General features: G+C 49.7%; 2 protein-coding genes across 2 annotated transcripts; both read left to right on the forward strand.

Annotated features, from left to right (window-relative positions):
• The first annotated feature begins 2,182 nt into the window (after positions 1-2,182).
• LOC128727809 (angiopoietin-related protein 3) lies at positions 2,183-8,336 on the forward strand. The gene is made up of 6 exons (XM_053821753.1): positions 2,183-3,102; positions 3,186-3,468; positions 7,437-7,568; positions 7,630-7,817; positions 7,892-8,078; positions 8,151-8,336. The coding sequence occupies exons 1-6, from the start codon at positions 2,198-2,200 to the stop codon at positions 8,334-8,336; spliced, it is 1,881 nt and encodes a 626-aa protein (XP_053677728.1). The 5' UTR covers positions 2,183-2,197.
• Positions 8,337-12,351: 4,015 nt separating this feature from the next.
• LOC128727805 (VWFA and cache domain-containing protein CG16868) lies at positions 12,352-17,197 on the forward strand. Its single transcript, XM_053821750.1, has 4 exons — positions 12,352-12,729; positions 12,801-15,731; positions 15,814-16,099; positions 16,168-17,197. The coding sequence occupies exons 1-4, from the start codon at positions 12,352-12,354 to the stop codon at positions 17,112-17,114; spliced, it is 4,542 nt and encodes a 1,513-aa protein (XP_053677725.1). The 3' UTR covers positions 17,115-17,197.
• The last annotated feature ends 150 nt before the right edge of the window (positions 17,198-17,347 follow it).

Here is a 17,347-nt window from a genome sequence, read left to right on the forward strand (position 1 = left end):
TGTACATAAAAATAAAATTCCCCCGACGCATAGAGCGCAATTTTGTTATTTTACGCAAAGCGAACGCACGAGTCGTTGACGGGAGCGTTCGAAAGTCGCTCGTACTGCGTTTAGGTCCGTAAATGGAGTTTCGCATTAATTGACAACCGGCCACCGGCGGCGTGGCGACTTAAGGAACTGAAGAGAGAGAGAGAGAGAGAGAAAAAAACACACACACCCAGGCACACAGAAGGCAGGAAAAAGCACAAACCCATGGTGGAGGACTTCTCTCGGGAACAATCGCAAACTCCCGCCTGAGAAGTCCACGGGTGTTCAAAACGACGCGTTACACGGGTCCAGGTATAGGTCCCGAGGACCGTTTACTCGAATTTTGCGCCAAATTAAGCCAAAAGCGTCGATCGTGGGCTGTTCAAGCCGATCGAGCTGTATAAGGGCGCAGCATGTCAAACGCTCACCAAAGGGAAGTGTTTTTTTGCTACCAAGTGTACTTGCACAATCACTCCCGTTCCAGGCAGAGAATGATTGACGATCGCCATGGGAAGTCGTAAAAAAACGGCACTCAATGAAGCGCGGAATAGGTCAACAATTTTGGTCAATTAGTTTCTACCGTTTTTTTTTATTCCACCATCATCTGACCGAGCGAAATTTTATGTCTTTTCTTCCATCAAAATAAAATCATGCTCTACCCACTACCAAAATGGCGTGCCGAACCGGGTTGTTGGAGCTTTAATCCAAAACCACCACAAATCGAGCCACCGTTATGGGAGCGATTATTAAAAATGACCATATCTGCACTTGGGCTGTTGAACGATTTGGCTTCTTAAAATGTACCACATCCTGGCGGTTTGTTACCACAATCGGAATCGGGTACAGTTGGTAAAATTAGGCTATTACTGTAAACATTGCACCGGTGAGCTTTCGAAGAAAAAAAAGGGAAAGGGCTCAACCTCCGACAAAACGGTTCCATTTAAGTTGTACCGAAATCTCGTACATTTACAATACCACATTGCCTTTTCCGCGATCGTGGCTGCCGATCCGAAGTACATAACCGGACTCATGTCGTTCTGTGGCGCTGTGCGTGTGTTTTCTTCGTTCTCTTTTTTTTGCTTCCTGAAGCCGAGCTTCTCATTGCATAAAACCCGTCCAAACCCATGCTACACACCTGCCCAATTCAAGCGCTACAAAGTAGCTCGCCGATCGCGTTCACATTTTCCGCAGTCACATTGCGCAACGACAAAACCCAAGAAGTCTCGCCCTTTCTCGTTCACGTTCGGCCGGTTCTGTGCTCGCCGACGCCGGACACCGAAACGTCGAATTTCGAGTTCCAATTACGGTTTGGCATGTTTAATTTTGCTAATTAATTGATTAATTAGCTTCCCTCTTCACGGGGTCGCTCTTTTTTGTGCTATCGGCATCGCATCGCTTTTCGAAAGGGCGATCGGCATCCCAAATCGTGGTAGCGTTTCCTTCTCGATCGGCTACTTGAAAGAACCGAAACATTTTCCCAAAAAACACATCCACTTTCCACCGGTAGTGGAACGCGAGTATTAAAAGTCCCGCATTTATCGACCGGGCGTGGTGTCAGCTCGTGATAAATGCTACCAACGGTGAGATTAATTCCCCACGGTGTTCGTACCGCGTTCGACTTCACCGAGATGCTTGAGGTGAAAGATGCCTCAGTGAGATCGATTTTTCGCAGAAATTAAAAAGGCCTGCACGCCGGAAAAGGGTGACACGGCCGTGTGTCCCGGAAGCCGGTCCAGAAAACGGCGACACGAACGACACGAATAAATCATGTTAATTAAAGTGCGAAAAGGGGAGAAAACGCAACCGCGCGCGCACGTTAGTAATTAAATTATTAAGATAAGCGAAGACGTTCACTTTTCGCCGACGTTCGCCCTCGCGATCCTGGCGAAAGTGGCGAGCACCTGATAACGGCTCGGCTCACAACGTGACGCTACAATGTAGATTAAAACGTACATTAAGGAGGCGCCCGCACGGTTGCATAAACCCACGCCAAACTCACTCGAGCGCGCGGATTTCCCGGGAGCTTATCGGCCGATTCGAAATGACCGTTATTTATGCTCCGTTTCATTCCAGAGAGCAACAGCTGCTGAACGTGTTCGAGGTCGTCGTGTCGACGCTTGAGGGCAAGCTACAGCGGATAGACAACCTCGACAAGGCGGTCGAGCACCTGATGCGACGGGTCGAGTCCCTCGACAGCAAGGTAGCGGACAACATCCTGAAGACGGACTCCGTCATCTCGAAGCTGCGCACGCTCGATAGCAAACTCTCGACGGTGGACGTGGACACCATCGTGGATGGGCGTCCAAACAGCGTCAGGACAGCGAAGGCGGCCAATTCGCTCGATAGTCGGCTGGTGTCGCTGGATCAGAAGGTGAGCGACATCGACAGCAAGCTGAACGGGTTGAAGAGCCAAATCGACAGCAACTTCCTGCCGGTGGACGACATTAATGCGGAGGCGAGCGAACGCAAAACGGTCAGCATGAATGTGGCCGAGATCACGAAGGCGATGCACTCGGAGGTGATGGGCCACATTACGAAGGAACTCGGTCAGTTGCGTACCATTACGGAGGGTATCGACAAGAAGCTGCAGTTCCACATTAACGTGGTGTCGGAGAATCTCGGCAAGACGCTTACGCTGTTGAACGATGTGCACGATGCGGTGGTTGATCACAGCACCGGTGGGTATGGAGGATATAATGCGACCTCGACCCTGCCACCGTACGTGAAGTCGAGCAAGATCGACATCCTGGTGAAGCAGATCCGCCCCATCATGTCGGTGTCGGAGAAGATGGACGAAGTGTGGGATGTGGTCGTAGGAACGAAGAGCTCCGTCGATGACTTGGTGCCGAAATCGGATGCGCTACTGACGCAGAACCAACGGCAGGAACGTGCCATCGGTGAGATTCACCATGATCTGAAGACGAAGACGAACCTCATCATCAACAATCTGGATATGGTCGAGAAACGACTCAAGAAGCAAGAGGACGATGTTGCCGTGCTGGCTCAACGACCTGTACCTGCGGAACTACTGATGGATCCCACCATCGATCGGTTGGTGGAGTACGACCCCAACAGGTAAGAAAGATCTTTCAAAGAAACAGTTTGAAACACGAGATCTTTTGATAACGCCTGTTTTTTTGCTCCCCATACACTCACAGATACATTGTGGAGGACTTCACTGAAGCACTGCCAACTACGACCTATCCGACGGCGTCTTCTTCAGCGGCGTCGTCGTCGACATCTACCAGCACGGCGTCGAGTACGAGCACCAGCAGTACGACGCAGAGCAACACGAACGTCTCCAACAGCAGCCCATCGACAACCGGTACCGGCAAGAATGTGTCCCGCAAGGGTGGCATCATATTCCCGAGCGTCAAGAACAAGCCATCTGTGTTGAACAGCACCTTCGCTACCGAGAGCATCTTCCTGAAGGACATCAAGGTAGGCCACCTGCTATGGAGGTCCATAAGTGCGTGTGCACTTGCCTGAGGTGATCTGATTTACGAGACGTTGCATAATTGCGTGCTCTGGAAGGAGGGCAGTAAGAATGGGCAATGGCAGACCGGCTGAAAAAAGGATAAAAATCCGAGACTGTATGACGCAATAGACACAAGGCACGACTTCGAAGTCGGTGTCGGTGCGATTGAGTCGCTGCTCGCAGTCGGTCTATGATCAAACTCCTTCCACACGAAGTTTGGACCCTTGGGACCAGCGCTTGAAAAAAAAAGAGACTAATAGCACCATGGAGCAGAACTTCGTAACACTCACGGCTCGATTGGCCAGAGCGCCACTAGGCTAGTGACTTGCACATGCACACACACACACACACGCCGGTTGAACACCACCAATCGGAGGGTTGAAACGATTTTTTTTATTGCACCTCCTGCCCGAAAGTGGCCGGCAATTTATGATTGGATTTCCTTTTCGTGTCCGCGCGCTTGTCAGAGCCGAAGCGCTGCGGAAGCTTTTCACGAAAAGCGCCCCGTAATGGCGGCTTGCAGCTCAATCGGGTGCGTTGATTAATTAGTCAGCAACATTAGGAGTTGGCCCGATCACCCCGAGGGTGGTCGTAGATGTAGTTTTTTACGACTCCGAGAACATCTAAACATGTTGCAGGAAATGAGCGGGATGATCGCGTACGTCAAGGGCTTTTTCAAAAGCTCTCTGATGCGATGGAGAGGCATTCGTAAACACGTGCGGTAGTAAATTGAGCCTATCTTTGGGTTGTTCGTTGGTGCATTTAATCGGGAACTGATTGAAATCCTATCCTGCAACTGATGCACAAAAGGGATCGTAGGCGAGTGAGGAGTTTCAGCCAGGTTTTGGAACCTTTCCAGGAGCAATTTACTCTCTAAAATGTACCCGGTGCTGTTTGTAGTTTTCGAATGACGTGCCACTATAAAACAGCTACAGGATACAGCACTATTTGCCTTGTACTCCATCACGGCCAACGATGATTAATTGGCGTTCGTTATTAAATTAATAGTTTCGACACGACGATCTCGCGAATCAGCAAGTTCGAGGCACAAATATGTGCTCTAGTCACGGTGTTTGGAGTCCCTCTCTCTATCTCTCGACCAGCAACGCAGCGTCACTATGGATGGAGATTGATCGGTTGCGATTTTCAACCGGTAGTGTGACCTCCTACTCCGACCGACCAATCACAGGAGCATTTTTGCAAACACATTTCCACCGTTCGGGGTGCGGCTGACCATTTAACCTCTCGGGTAAAGCGAGCCTGCTAGGATAATCTAATCGCGAAATGCTACATGCCGGTGACCGCTGATGTAACTGGCCGAATGGTTGTGCTTTCACTTTCACGCGCGACCAAGTGGCGTTTTGAGTGAGCTTCCGGTAAGATCTTGCTCACAAGAACACACGCAAAGCAAGAGAGGAGCTTAATTTTGGGGAGCTTTTTTCCATACGATACACTCAATGGTAGGATTAACTAGCCTTACTCTTCCGAATGTTCGCTCGTTCGCTCGCTGGCTGATAAATATGGATCAACGATCGATTCTCCCCACCTCGATGGTTAAAGCTCGTGCGAGGTTTTTGGACGTTTCCATTAACCAACCCGGTGGACCAACCGCCTAAGACGGAAAAGATCATATTTCCTTTCCCGCACACGAGCAATCCACTGGCCAACGACTAGATACGACGAAGAAGAAAAGGGTGCTAATAAACATTTCAAACGCACGTTATCACGCGGGCTTTCCGTCCCTTGAAACAGGTCAACTCGCCATCACTGGTGACGCCCCGGTTGGTCGGTTTTACGGTTTCAAGAAAGACCACCTTAACTGAAACCGAACCCGACAGCTCGCACGTGGGCGTCGGCAGCATCGAAAGTGAGCGGAAGGTGCTAAATGGATTGCCGTTTCCCAACTCGGTGGGTTAATTGTCCGCGGGCTCGAATGGAAGTCGGCATCGCATTGACATTTGGCACAACGCCGGTGGATTATGCTGGCAATCGAGCACATTTGGGGTTGGGAAAACGCTCAGCTCGAGGAGCGTGGAATTAGAGCGCATTACCGCATTCGCGCGACCGACAGTTGACTTTTTACACACCACGTCTATCGGTGTCCGGAGGTCGGCCACGGTTTGCAGTAACGTTTAGTAATTGTGGATCTAGCGCACACCGTACCTGATAGTTTGCTGTTGCTGCTGCTGCTGCTGCTGGTAGACGGGTTTCTGCTGGGCGAACGCATACCGGACCGGTATAATTTTGTAACGTATCGGCTAGAAGTAGAATATCGTGGGTAAAACCACATGCAAATGGGGCTCGTTTGAGGTAGAGCTTTAATTTGACGCATTGCATCGTAAAATTGGTGATCATTCGATTTTGTTGCAAGATCGCGATCACTTTTATGCTTGATCGTGGAAATAAACGAACCTCTAGTACCACGTACGTGTTCATGTACCAAAATCAACTTGAACAAAACAGGTCAAAGTGATCCATTAAAACTCGCCCCTAATGAACAAGCTAGGCCAGGCCTGGAGCTCCAAAACGGACGGGCTATCAATCGAAAACAAACCGATCTGATCAATTCCTAGCAACGGCTGCTTTGCTAGAAATGCCAATCGAATCTCATCCGCACGCCATCGCGTTCAAATCCACGCGGAAAATACCCGCAAAATGGTCCAAAAAGGTCAGCGCAACAATTAAATCCCCGTCCCGAAACAAGAACCATCGCCTGCGCAGAAGTCACCCAGCTTGACCTATGAACAGGTTTTGGCGAAGCGAACGCAGGAAGAACATATGTCCGCGCAGGTTTTCGCGAACGCGGACAGGCCGGTTCGGGCTGCCTTCCGGTCACCCGGGGGCCGGTTCGCCATTTTTGTCAACCTCAACGCACGGTCAAACTCCGCATTTGTTACATTTATCACTAGATGCCCATTTAGAAGCGCTCTCGAGCGATCCGCACGATCCGGTTGCGTTCGTGCACGCGAGTGGCCTTTGGCAGGAATTAAGATGATCCTCGCCAGCTCGAACCTCTTTACGGCCGAACTTTAGCATTTGCCAATCAGGGCGACAGCTTCGACGTGCCAGAATCGGGGTCCACCGCTGCGGAGTCACCTTCCGGCCGAACCAGCTCGATCGCGGAGCATCCCGCGGGTACAGAAGAACCCGAGAGATGTTCCTCAAGCCTGTGGGAAGAGTGAATTAGTTTTATTACTTTGTGTGTTTGTTCCCAAATTGATCGAACATTTAACGGCCAAACCGCGCGTCATGAAGACGCTAAACGACGAAACGAAGACGATCGAGTGATTCCGTCCGGCTAAACCTTGACGATGCCCGCAGGGCTGTAATTACCGGTCATGAATCGAGCGATGGTTGATACATCGACAATTTCCCACCGAGATCACACCGGCCAAGGGCAACCTTCTGGTCCTGGCATTCCAGCGGACCACCGGTCAGCCGATCGGACGATGCTCTCGATTGGGCGCGAGTGCGCGTTTAGGCGGAAGAATGAATGATGATGGATGAGAAATGGATAAAGTAAATTCCACCCGCCTTGGGAAGCCTTGGATTAGGCCGCGTCCTAGGGAATGGTGATGAAATACGGGCTTAAGAGTGGGCTCATCTCGGACACGGCTGGCCGGTCGCGGTAATTGGCACGTTATTCGTGGTCCGTGGCTAATCTTTCCGGCCGTCATCGGGCAGATGGATGCGTTTATATTTTTATTAGGATCGTGACCACGTAAACACCGGTGTTCTTTGCCCGTCCGGCAAATCATCCCTGGGACGAGGGGATCGCAACAATTTGCGGCATTCTGGCTTCATGCTATTACGTCGATTCGCTCAGCTGCCAAGCAATACATTAGACTTCACACGACGTTTTAAGCCTGTTAGAGGCGCGTTCTATCTATCAACTGGTGTTCTATTTCTATTTTTTATATCTCTCTTCCAGGGTTACTCTTGTGTGGACCTGATGAACGCCGGAATGCGCCAATCGGGCGTGTATTATCTCCAGATCCGTGGCACGACTTACTGGTTCCTGAAGGTGTTCTGCGAGCAGGAAATCGCTGACGGTGGATGGACGGTACGTTTTTGGAGAAGGGATCATTTGGAAATGACACTAACCTTTCACCCCAACCAAACAGGTCATCCAACGGCGTGACGATTATGGAGATCCGCGCGAGAACTTCAACCGCGACTGGGCGGACTACAAGAACGGCTTCGGCGATCCGGCCAAGGAATTCTGGCTCGGTAACGAAAATATCTACATGCTGACGAACAACGAAGACTACTCGCTGCGAGTCGAGCTGGAAGACTTCGAGGGCAACAAGAGGTTAGGCTTCGCGTGCGTTGGGGAGTTTCCGGAAGAGATTTGTAACCAGAGTTTCCTTACGACTCAAATTTCAGATACGCACAATATTCGCACTTCAAGATACACTCGGAACAGGACTATTACAAGCTGGAGATCGATGGATACGAGGGCAATGCCGGCGATTCGCTTAACGATCCGTGGTACGGCTCTAACAACAGCCCATTCTCGACGTATAACCGGGATAACGACAGAAGTTCGCTCAACTGCGCCAGCATGCTGAAGGTACGCTAGACTTCGATCAGAGGCCGTTCTGACCTGAGATCTAATACTCTTCTTTCTCTCCCTTCCTTCCAGGGCGGCTGGTGGTGGAAGTCATGTGGACGAGGACTGAACGGACTGTATCTACACGATCCGCAGGATCTGACCGCCCGGCAAGGTATCGTTTGGTTCCGTTGGAGAGGATGGGACTACACGCTCAAGAAGGCCACCATGATGATCAAACCGAAGGGCCCGCAGCCACAGGTGGCCGGCACGACGTAATAGTGATACTTCCGTGACACGAATTGTACAAATTATTACTGTTTGTTTTCATTTGCTCCTCAAACACCCACACACACACATACAACGACACAGACCTACACACACACACGATACAAATATCCTTCGACATCATCATACCGATATCCGGGTCATTCATCAATCCTACCGTCTACTCGTCACATAGTCGATAACCTGCGGTTTTCCTCTACTAGAATTCTGGAAAGGAATTCAAAATTCTATGGACTCACTTATTTGTCCTGGAAACATTCAAAGGTCCTGTACGTCGGCTAGAGCTTGCTACGATTGATTTTGGCTTACATTTCCAAGAGGTACGTTGAAGAGCTTTGAATCCTTGCTCTGTGTACATCACCCAGTGGAAAACTAGCAAGGAAAGCTTATGCCTCCCGTAGAATGTTTCTGTCGAAAGCTTTCTCCGACATCACCGTTCTCTCTCCCGCTCATTACACACATGAGTCCTGGCGCAAAGCGACTGAATTTACACACATGTCCCTCTTCCTTCATCATCCCGTTTCGCGAATGTGTGAAGCATGTGTCGTTTCCCACATGCGCAACACTCTGTACGCCGCCTGTACGCCGTCATGTTGTTTATTTATTAAATTTAGTTGAAAAAAAAACTCGAAGAAAACGAAAGGATCGGAAGCTTCCCGTTGTGCCACGGAGCATGGCACCCGTCGAGGTGCGGTGGCATTGGTAGGAGTTTGCAATCGCCGGCCGGCAAAAACCTCGACTCTCTTTAAAAAAAACGCTAAATTGTTATCACTTCGATTCGATACTTCTTTTCTTATCCTATAAAAGGTAGTTTTTATAATGTAGACGAAGAAAAGATGTGTACCAGCGGACCTCTCTGGACAGAAGAATTAAGGGGAAATAAGAGAAAAAAATCATTATACTAGGGAATAGCAACAGCACACTTTGATGGGAAATGATGGAGCAAGCAATGGCAATGCCAGGATGCGCAACTCCTCCGGATGCGAAAGGCAAGGGTTGCTATTTGTTGTGGTTTTAGGTGTTGTGAACGAATCTTTGTGATCTTTCTTTTTGTTTTTGCTGCGATGCCAGTTGCTCGCAACCACACACGCCAAGGGCAGTTGGGGCACGAATTACTGATCGTAATTTAATATGGCTTAATTCCTCCACCACGGGGTGCTATGAATTATGGGCGTTTAGCTCCGATCGGTGGAAAACGACGGGTCGGCTAGCGCGGGTGCCGCATTAATCGATCTGTTGAAACCAGTACCCATTTTCTTTTTTTTTACTAAGCCATGTGCGAAGTGGCACACGTTAGTTTCCGCTTTCCATGCGCCCCGTGGCCGCATCGGCGAGAATCGCACGCGGGTCCGTCGGAATTGGAAGGAAAGTGTTCCATAAATCATCGCAAATTGAATGTTATTGATCCATTTGAGACGCCGTACGAGCCGCGGCGTTGACCTGTAAGCGTAATTTATCTATCGGCTCGGCAGGATTTCGACATTCGCAGCCAGTGCATGGTGTCGTTAGAGGTGTTCGAGCAAGCGGTTCGGCAGCGTGTTTCATAATGCGCCAATCTTACTGCCAACTTTTCGCCCATTTTTCATTCACCGCCATTTGTGGCTCGCGAATCGCGTTCAGGTTGGCTGCTGTTTCCCCCGATCACGGCCACGGCAGGATCTGGATGTTCGCCTTCCATGATACCGATCGGTTGGGAAATCATAATAATGATAATAACCGTAAAGTATGCCCGCTTGTCGACGACATCGGTTGTCGGTTTGATGACGCCTTGCGTGCCCCGTTCCGTAAGGTCCGTTTTGTGTTCGATCTCGAACGGAAAATAACACCTTAAGCTGCTCAGGAACTGCTGGGGTTGCAAGCAAGGGTGCTGGTGTGAAAACTACACGTGGTGTTCATTGGAATGTGCCCAAGTGTATGTAGTCACTTGCGGAAGGCTACAATAGCAAAATTTTACGCCCATGTCATGTCGAGGGTTGTGAAATGATGGTTGGTTATTTCGCAAGTATATGAGAACACCATTTACATGGTTTGTTCATTTTTTTTTGTGTGGGAAACTGCATGCCATGCACGTTTCTCTTGCTGCACCAACTTAATGCTCAGTGTTTTTACTTTTAAGAGAATCCATTGAAATATTTTACTAAAGGTAAATCCTTTGGGATACCCAAGCAAGCACAACACATGTATGCTACCAATTGTTTTATTGCTAAAAATCAAGACGTCTCTTATGAAGAAATGAATGTAAAACGCGCTCGTTTCCCTTAGCTATCGTTAGTATGCTTCAAGAATCATTCGTTTGCGTGTGTTTTGTTTTCTTCGACACGTCCTTTTTAACTACTCGTTTGGCAATCGTTATCTAAAAAGCGAAATTTAGCCCATCTGTACTACATCATTTGGTGAAAGAAAGCAAACCTGAATCGACCGTCTGCATGCATTCATGTTCACACATCACACAAACACAAACATGCAATTGTAAATATCGTTTTAATTTAATAGTTGATAGAATGTTTTATATTGAAATAAATATAAAAATCCTCCGAAAAATAAAAAATGCAATTAATCGATTATTGTTTACATGAGAAATGTAGTAGAATTCAAAACCGACCACGTGGTTTACAGCACGTGGACAGCCTTCTTGCACGTATTTGAAATAAGGAGTGAATTAGTAAAAACATCACAGTATGGCAATAAAATTGAGAAGAGCTAAGGTTATAATAAGAAAACAGATAAAACATTTAACTATTTCTGCGATATATTGTGTTTTTCCCTTTAAACATGTTACGTTGCAATCAGAATCACCGATGCAGAATTTGTTCTCATTAATAAGCTTTATTTAACTTAGATCGAGAGATGAACAACTCCCATGCTTTATTGCAAATGCTTCTTTATTTAAAGGGAAATGAAAGCCATTAATTTACGTTTTTTAAAAGAGACTTAAAAATGGTGAAATACAATCTCACCGATCATCGACTCTCAGCTGTACCAGCTTTTATCGATTATTCTACAAACGTCAAAACGAATCGACTGTCAAATCTGCCAAAAGCCTATAACAGAAGTGTGTGCACGTCGCGGAAAGATTATTTTCTTTTCTAGCTGCTTCATTTACAACATTTTGTGCCAAAAGCTAATCCGCCCGTGAGTAATGTAATCCAAGATTAAATAGAAATAGTAAACGTGTCCTCAGGGTCGTGAAAATCACATGCATTGAAGAGCTAACAGTGTTTGATAATCCACCATGTATTTTTGGATATCGGTCGTCGCGAGTGAAGAACGGCACGCGCAAGCAAACGAATTCCATCATATATAGCAGTAAAATCTTCCCCACGATCACCGCAACCGTGTGCTGCTCGCGAAATTCGTATGATGCTTCGTTAATCGATCAGCGATCATCGCCAAAGTTCAACAGAGATCCTTCCCGATGAGTGCGTTAAGATAACGAAGAAAGCGCTGCCCGTAAAAAGAAGCCATCGGAGTGCGTGAATGAAAATGAGAGCGGCGAAGAAAACGTGGCACTGTGTATGAGAGTGAGCGAGAAGTACGATTCAGTACCATAAACAACAAAGCAGACCGCCGCCGCCGATAGTTCCGTGATTTCGGTCCAGACGAGCGTGCTGTGTTTAGGGTTCAAACGATCGACTCGTCGATCGGAGAGAGAAAGATAGGTAGAGAGCACAACGCGCGCGTGCGAAAGAGCAGGGTAAAAATCGAAAAAAGGGATCGAAGGGCCACGGAGGACCCGAAAGACGCGGGGGTGCGTATTATTGAGTGAGTAGGGACAAGGCGTTACGGAGATGTTTAGGAAAGTGTACGGTCGATGAGGAGAAACGTAAACGCGAGGAATCGAACCCGAAAGTGAGCGCTTGAAAAAAGGGCTTCAAAGGGAGCCCGGTTACGAATTTCGGTAAAGTGAAAATGACGAATGGTTTCTGCTGGTACGGAGCGCGTGAAGGGCAGGGCATTTAACCCGCGTTTAATCCCTTTGAGGAATAAAATCACCGCATCCACCAACATGAAGCGGCCACCTCATACCGTCCAGTATTATTATGCTTCGTTGGTGCTGTTGGCGCTGCTACTTGCGCCACTTCAGTGCCGGGGTGCGTTAGCACCCTCGAGCACAATTTTTGTAAATAGCATAGTTCCTCTGATAAGCAACATTAGTGTAAGTGTACCGATAAGTTCCGATAACCACCAAGTGCCTGGGGTGACGATATCTTCACCCACATCATCGCCGTCCGCGCCAGTATCATCGACGGCACCTGGCTTTGGGGTCACGCCAGTGGCATCCCTAGCGAACCACGGTGAATATGGCATTCAGGAGTTGACGAAAATGCTGGAAAACACATTCGAGCACATCCGCAACGAAGAGCTCGACGTGGCGAACGTGCAGGTATTCGATCGCCATCGAGTTTCTTTTCACGGTTCAAGTGATATTCACTGAAGATGTGTCTTTATTTCTAGAAACTGTACAACAACCTGGAAATCACAACCACAACGCGCGATGACGTCGAGCTGCTGGAAAGGATCGCCCAAAAGTTATCCAGGAAGCTTGATCAAACGATCTCGGTGATCGAAGAGCTGCGACGGTTCATCCAGCAAACCGGCACGAAGTACAGCGCCAAGTACAACACCCTACTCAACCCGTGCCCGTACAGCGAGCACATCAACCCGTGGGAAGACGATGCTCCGTTCGATCTGCAAAGCTTCATCCAGAGCACGAAGTTGTCCAATGTTTCAGCGAGTCGGCAGCAACCGCTGGCAGGCGATCCGGGTCTGGGAACCAGCGGTGGCTCCGGAAGCTCTGGTACCGCGGGCGGGTTCCTCGATTTCAGTGCCTTCCCGGCAAACGCGGACTCTGATCGGCCACGGATACGCATCACTGATCAGACGATCGACGACAATAATGCGAATCTGCAGCAGCTATTTGCCGAGCAGAGTGCGCTCATGGACGACAATTATGTCAGCTACCGACAGCAGTTCTTTCTGTCCTCGTTGGACCATGCGAGAGCTTACAAGTGTCACTATTACCCGCGAGACAGTCGGTTGAAGGCACTTTACCTGTCTGCCGTGCGCAACAAGCACGTGATGATACTGCTCGATGTCGGCAACACGATCACATTTGATCAGCTCGAGGTGGCGAAGGCGATCAGCAAGTTTGTGCTGTATCTGCTCAACGAGAATGACCGCGTGTCGGTGGCTGCAGTAGGGCAGCGTGTCGTTACGTCGGAAGAATTCTTCGACTGTCACAGATCGGATCGGTTCGTGCGTGCGACTATGGACGAAAAGGAGCGGTTGGTGGAGTTCATCGAATCGCGGAACCGCACGAAACAGGCGACGGATCATGCGGCTGGGTTTCGGTACGCGTTTGACGCATTCAGCGACATCTACCGAATGCACGACGATGAGGTACCAGTGGTGTTCCTGTATCTTGGGCGTGCCCTTCTTCCATCGGGTTCGCCGCTGGCGAAGAGCATCTTGCAAACTATTCACGACGGTCAGACACGCCTGCCTTACCCGGTGATTATCAACAGCTGCTTAATTTTGTTGGATGAGCGCGAGGTTTCCCAGGAGAAGCAACTTATTGTGGACATCAGCACACAGAACTACGCCCGGTACAACCTCTCGCAGGTCATCTATCCCGCCGGGAAGATGGTCATGATTTCGAAGCACTCATTCGACGCACAGCGATTTATCGTGGCGCTGATGGAACCGTTTTTGAGCGCAGCTCGGTTCATCGAAGAGCATCTGCGGGTACACCTACCGTATTACGATCCGGCACTGCAGGACACGGTCGTGACGGTGAGCTATCCGGCTGGAACGCACGGGCTCGTTGGGGTTGACCTTTACTTGAGTGATCTGGCCGAGCATGTCGCTTACTACCGGCAGCAGGACGATTCGTACGCATTTCTGATCGATCTGCAAGGTAACACGATCATGCATCCATCCTTCCCGCGCCCGATAGCTGCCCGAGGGAATTTCTTCGTCACCAATATCACCCGGTTAGAGCGTGAGCATTTCGCTCCGGCCTATAAACGGATGCTTGCCGATCCGGAGGGGAATTTGCGAATCAACCACTACGGTACGAACCGTACCACAATGTACTACTGGAAGCGGGTGCATTCGTACATCGTTTGTATCGTACGTACGTTGAATGTGGACGCGGAACAATCCTTCGATACGGACGGGTCCAGCTTTTACGCCGCCTCAAGCACCACGGCGCAGAACATGTATCCTTTGTCTGGAAGTGCTGGTGGTGGAAGCAATGTGGAGTACAATTTCATCGCAGCCAGCAGCAGCACAACACGGAACCTTCTGTCGATGCTGCTCCACCATCGGATTGACATCTATCCTCCCCAGCAACAACGGCCTTCAGCCGATCTGTTGCAATCCGGAAGCGACGGATCGATGTGCCGACTGGTGAAGCAACTGGCCGTGGCCGACGCAAGCACGTTGTATCTAAGTGCGTCCTCGTTTCAGTCACCGTTCGCCCACATTAGAAATAACCGCGAGGGCACTAGCGAAGAGGACAACGTGAGGACGATACAGAACATCATGGCTTACATGAAGGACACGTACGGGAAGCTGCTGTTTGCCAACCCGGGTCTCCAACCGGACGTTCGTAGCGATGTGCTAGCGCTTCTGCAGATACTTTACGACTACCGGCTGCGTCACGCCCAGAGCAATCTCAGTCGGTACGTCGTGAGACGTTATGCCGCCACCGTGAACGGAGTGCTGCAAGTATTCCCTGGCGGTTTGCTTGACACCGATCTCGAACCAACCAAGCGGCCGTGGTTCGTGAAAGCGATGGAATACCCCGGACGGATGGTGGTAACGCAACCGTATCTGGATGCTGGTGGCGCTGGTTACGTTGTCAGCGTCGCATATGCAATCTTCGAGGGACAATCGGCAGGAACGTCTTCCGGCAGTGCGGATCACCGGGCTATAGCCGTTGTAGCGGTAGATTTTACACAGGCGTTCTTCTATAAGCTGCTGTTGGACTCCGCGGCCGTCTGCAGTATGGAAAACATCAAGTGCTTCCTGATGGATGACCGCGGCTACCTGGTGGCGCATCCGATGCTTGCGGAAGCGTCACTGAGACCGGGAAACACGCGTCGTACCGTGGAGCACATAACGCACAAGGAATCGCAGGTCGCGAACGACATTCTCAACCACAAGCAGTTGGTCACGAAGAAAATGTGCTACAACTACGTGAACCGCACCGTGCAGCGTTTCTACCAGTTCAATATGAGCCTCGCAGTGGACGAAGTTATCACTAATCTGTTGTACGGTGAGAAAACAAAGTATCAAATAATGCTGATTCCGGGCACGAATCTGTTCCTTGGCATCGTCAATTCCACCAACGATGGGGGTGCTTTCTGTCCGTGTAGTACGGTAAGTAGCGTAAAACACCATTTCCGTCCTATTTTAGGTTTGAGTTAATCGGATGTCCTCCGAACGGTCTTTTTCGTTGTAGGTCGGTAACTCCTGTCTCAATTGTAATCGCATGGAGCAAACGGAATGCGAGTGCCCTTGTGAGTGTCCTCTGGAGTATGGTTGGGCCGATGGGGACAGTGGTGCTAGTGGGTGTTCGGTGCAGCCAAAACGAATAAAATTGGCAGGAAACCTTCCGGTCCCACTCTGTTCACCTTTGCCCGAAGAATTGATATCGATGAGTGCTATTAACTACGACACGGACTACGAGTTGAAGAGCTGCACTGGTATCAATTGTGAAGACTACACGACCCAGAACGAGTGCTTAGGTAAGCATGGGATGGTTATATCGATGTGTTCGATGAGTCGTCAAACTGATGATTGCTTTCCGTTTTAGGTTTGGTTGGTTGCGAATGGTGCCAGATAGATGTGGACGGAGAAAACAAGTTAAGCACGCCATTCTGTACGGCGCAGTTGGCCTGTTTCAACGGCGTTTTCGGAGCACCAACGCCTTACGGTGATGCAGCGTACACAGGCAATAACATGGAATCGATCTTACCGCCAGCCTACAGTTCAATTGGGCCCGTTGCCGGAGCCATTTTGGCGCTTTGTCTAGTGGTCGGGTTCGCGATGTACTGCTTCCGGCAGAATACCGACCAGAGCGGAGCGTCCGATCAACTGTATGACGATCTGGTTGCAGACCTCTGCCACGGGTTGCCATTGTCCCGCTTTGATCTAGATGATGGAAGTCCGTCAGACGACTGCGACATTGGTCGCACGAATGCCAAGCAGAATCTACTGTTGAACGGTCAGCACAACGCGAACTACATGATCATCCCGAACGTGGCTTCGCCGTATCAAATGTCCTCGGACTATCGCCGCCCAAATGGCGGCGGTGGCGGTGGTTCATCCGATCATGGTTACTCCACCATGACGCACCACGAGGAATCCGAGCATCTGTGTTTATCGAACGTGGATCCTCAGGGCATCCCTACGGCTCACGGAAGCGGAGGGCATGGTGCTAGCGGTAAGCGGCACTCCATATCGGACAGCGCGTCGATAAGCACGTCCGTTTCAAGCCCGTACAGCAACCACACTGGAGGTGCCGGAAGCTCGTTCCTCTCGAAACCACCGATGGTGGGCGAGGCGAAAACGTTCGGTACGATCGCGGATCGGTTTACGGATCCGTCGATGCAATCGTTACTTCCCTCTCCGACGTCCGTCTCAAGAACGGGTGTGCTTGGGGCGACGGTACTGCCACCGGGCTCACCCGTTGCCAGCCCTCCCAGCGGGCACCACATTCTCGTCCCTGTGACCGTCCATCGAAATATGGAGGTTTCTTAGGTGCGATGCGGTGATGCACTTACTCTGAAAGGTATCTTTTGTCACCTTTCAATCTGTGTTAAGGATTGTTTGTAAAGATTTCCCATCCCCGTCATCTAGTAGACGATGGGTGATGCTTGTATAGTTCATCTGCATTTCCCTCACATCAATAGGTATTTGATAGCATTTTTTTTGTTTACAATCAATTTGTGTGTTTCATCATGAATGAAATGAAAATGAACCGAGCTTGGTTC

Source organism: Anopheles nili, chromosome 3, assembly GCF_943737925.1.
Source record: "Anopheles nili chromosome 3, idAnoNiliSN_F5_01, whole genome shotgun sequence".
In the NCBI taxonomy this organism is placed as follows: Eukaryota; Metazoa; Arthropoda; class Insecta; order Diptera; family Culicidae; genus Anopheles; species Anopheles nili.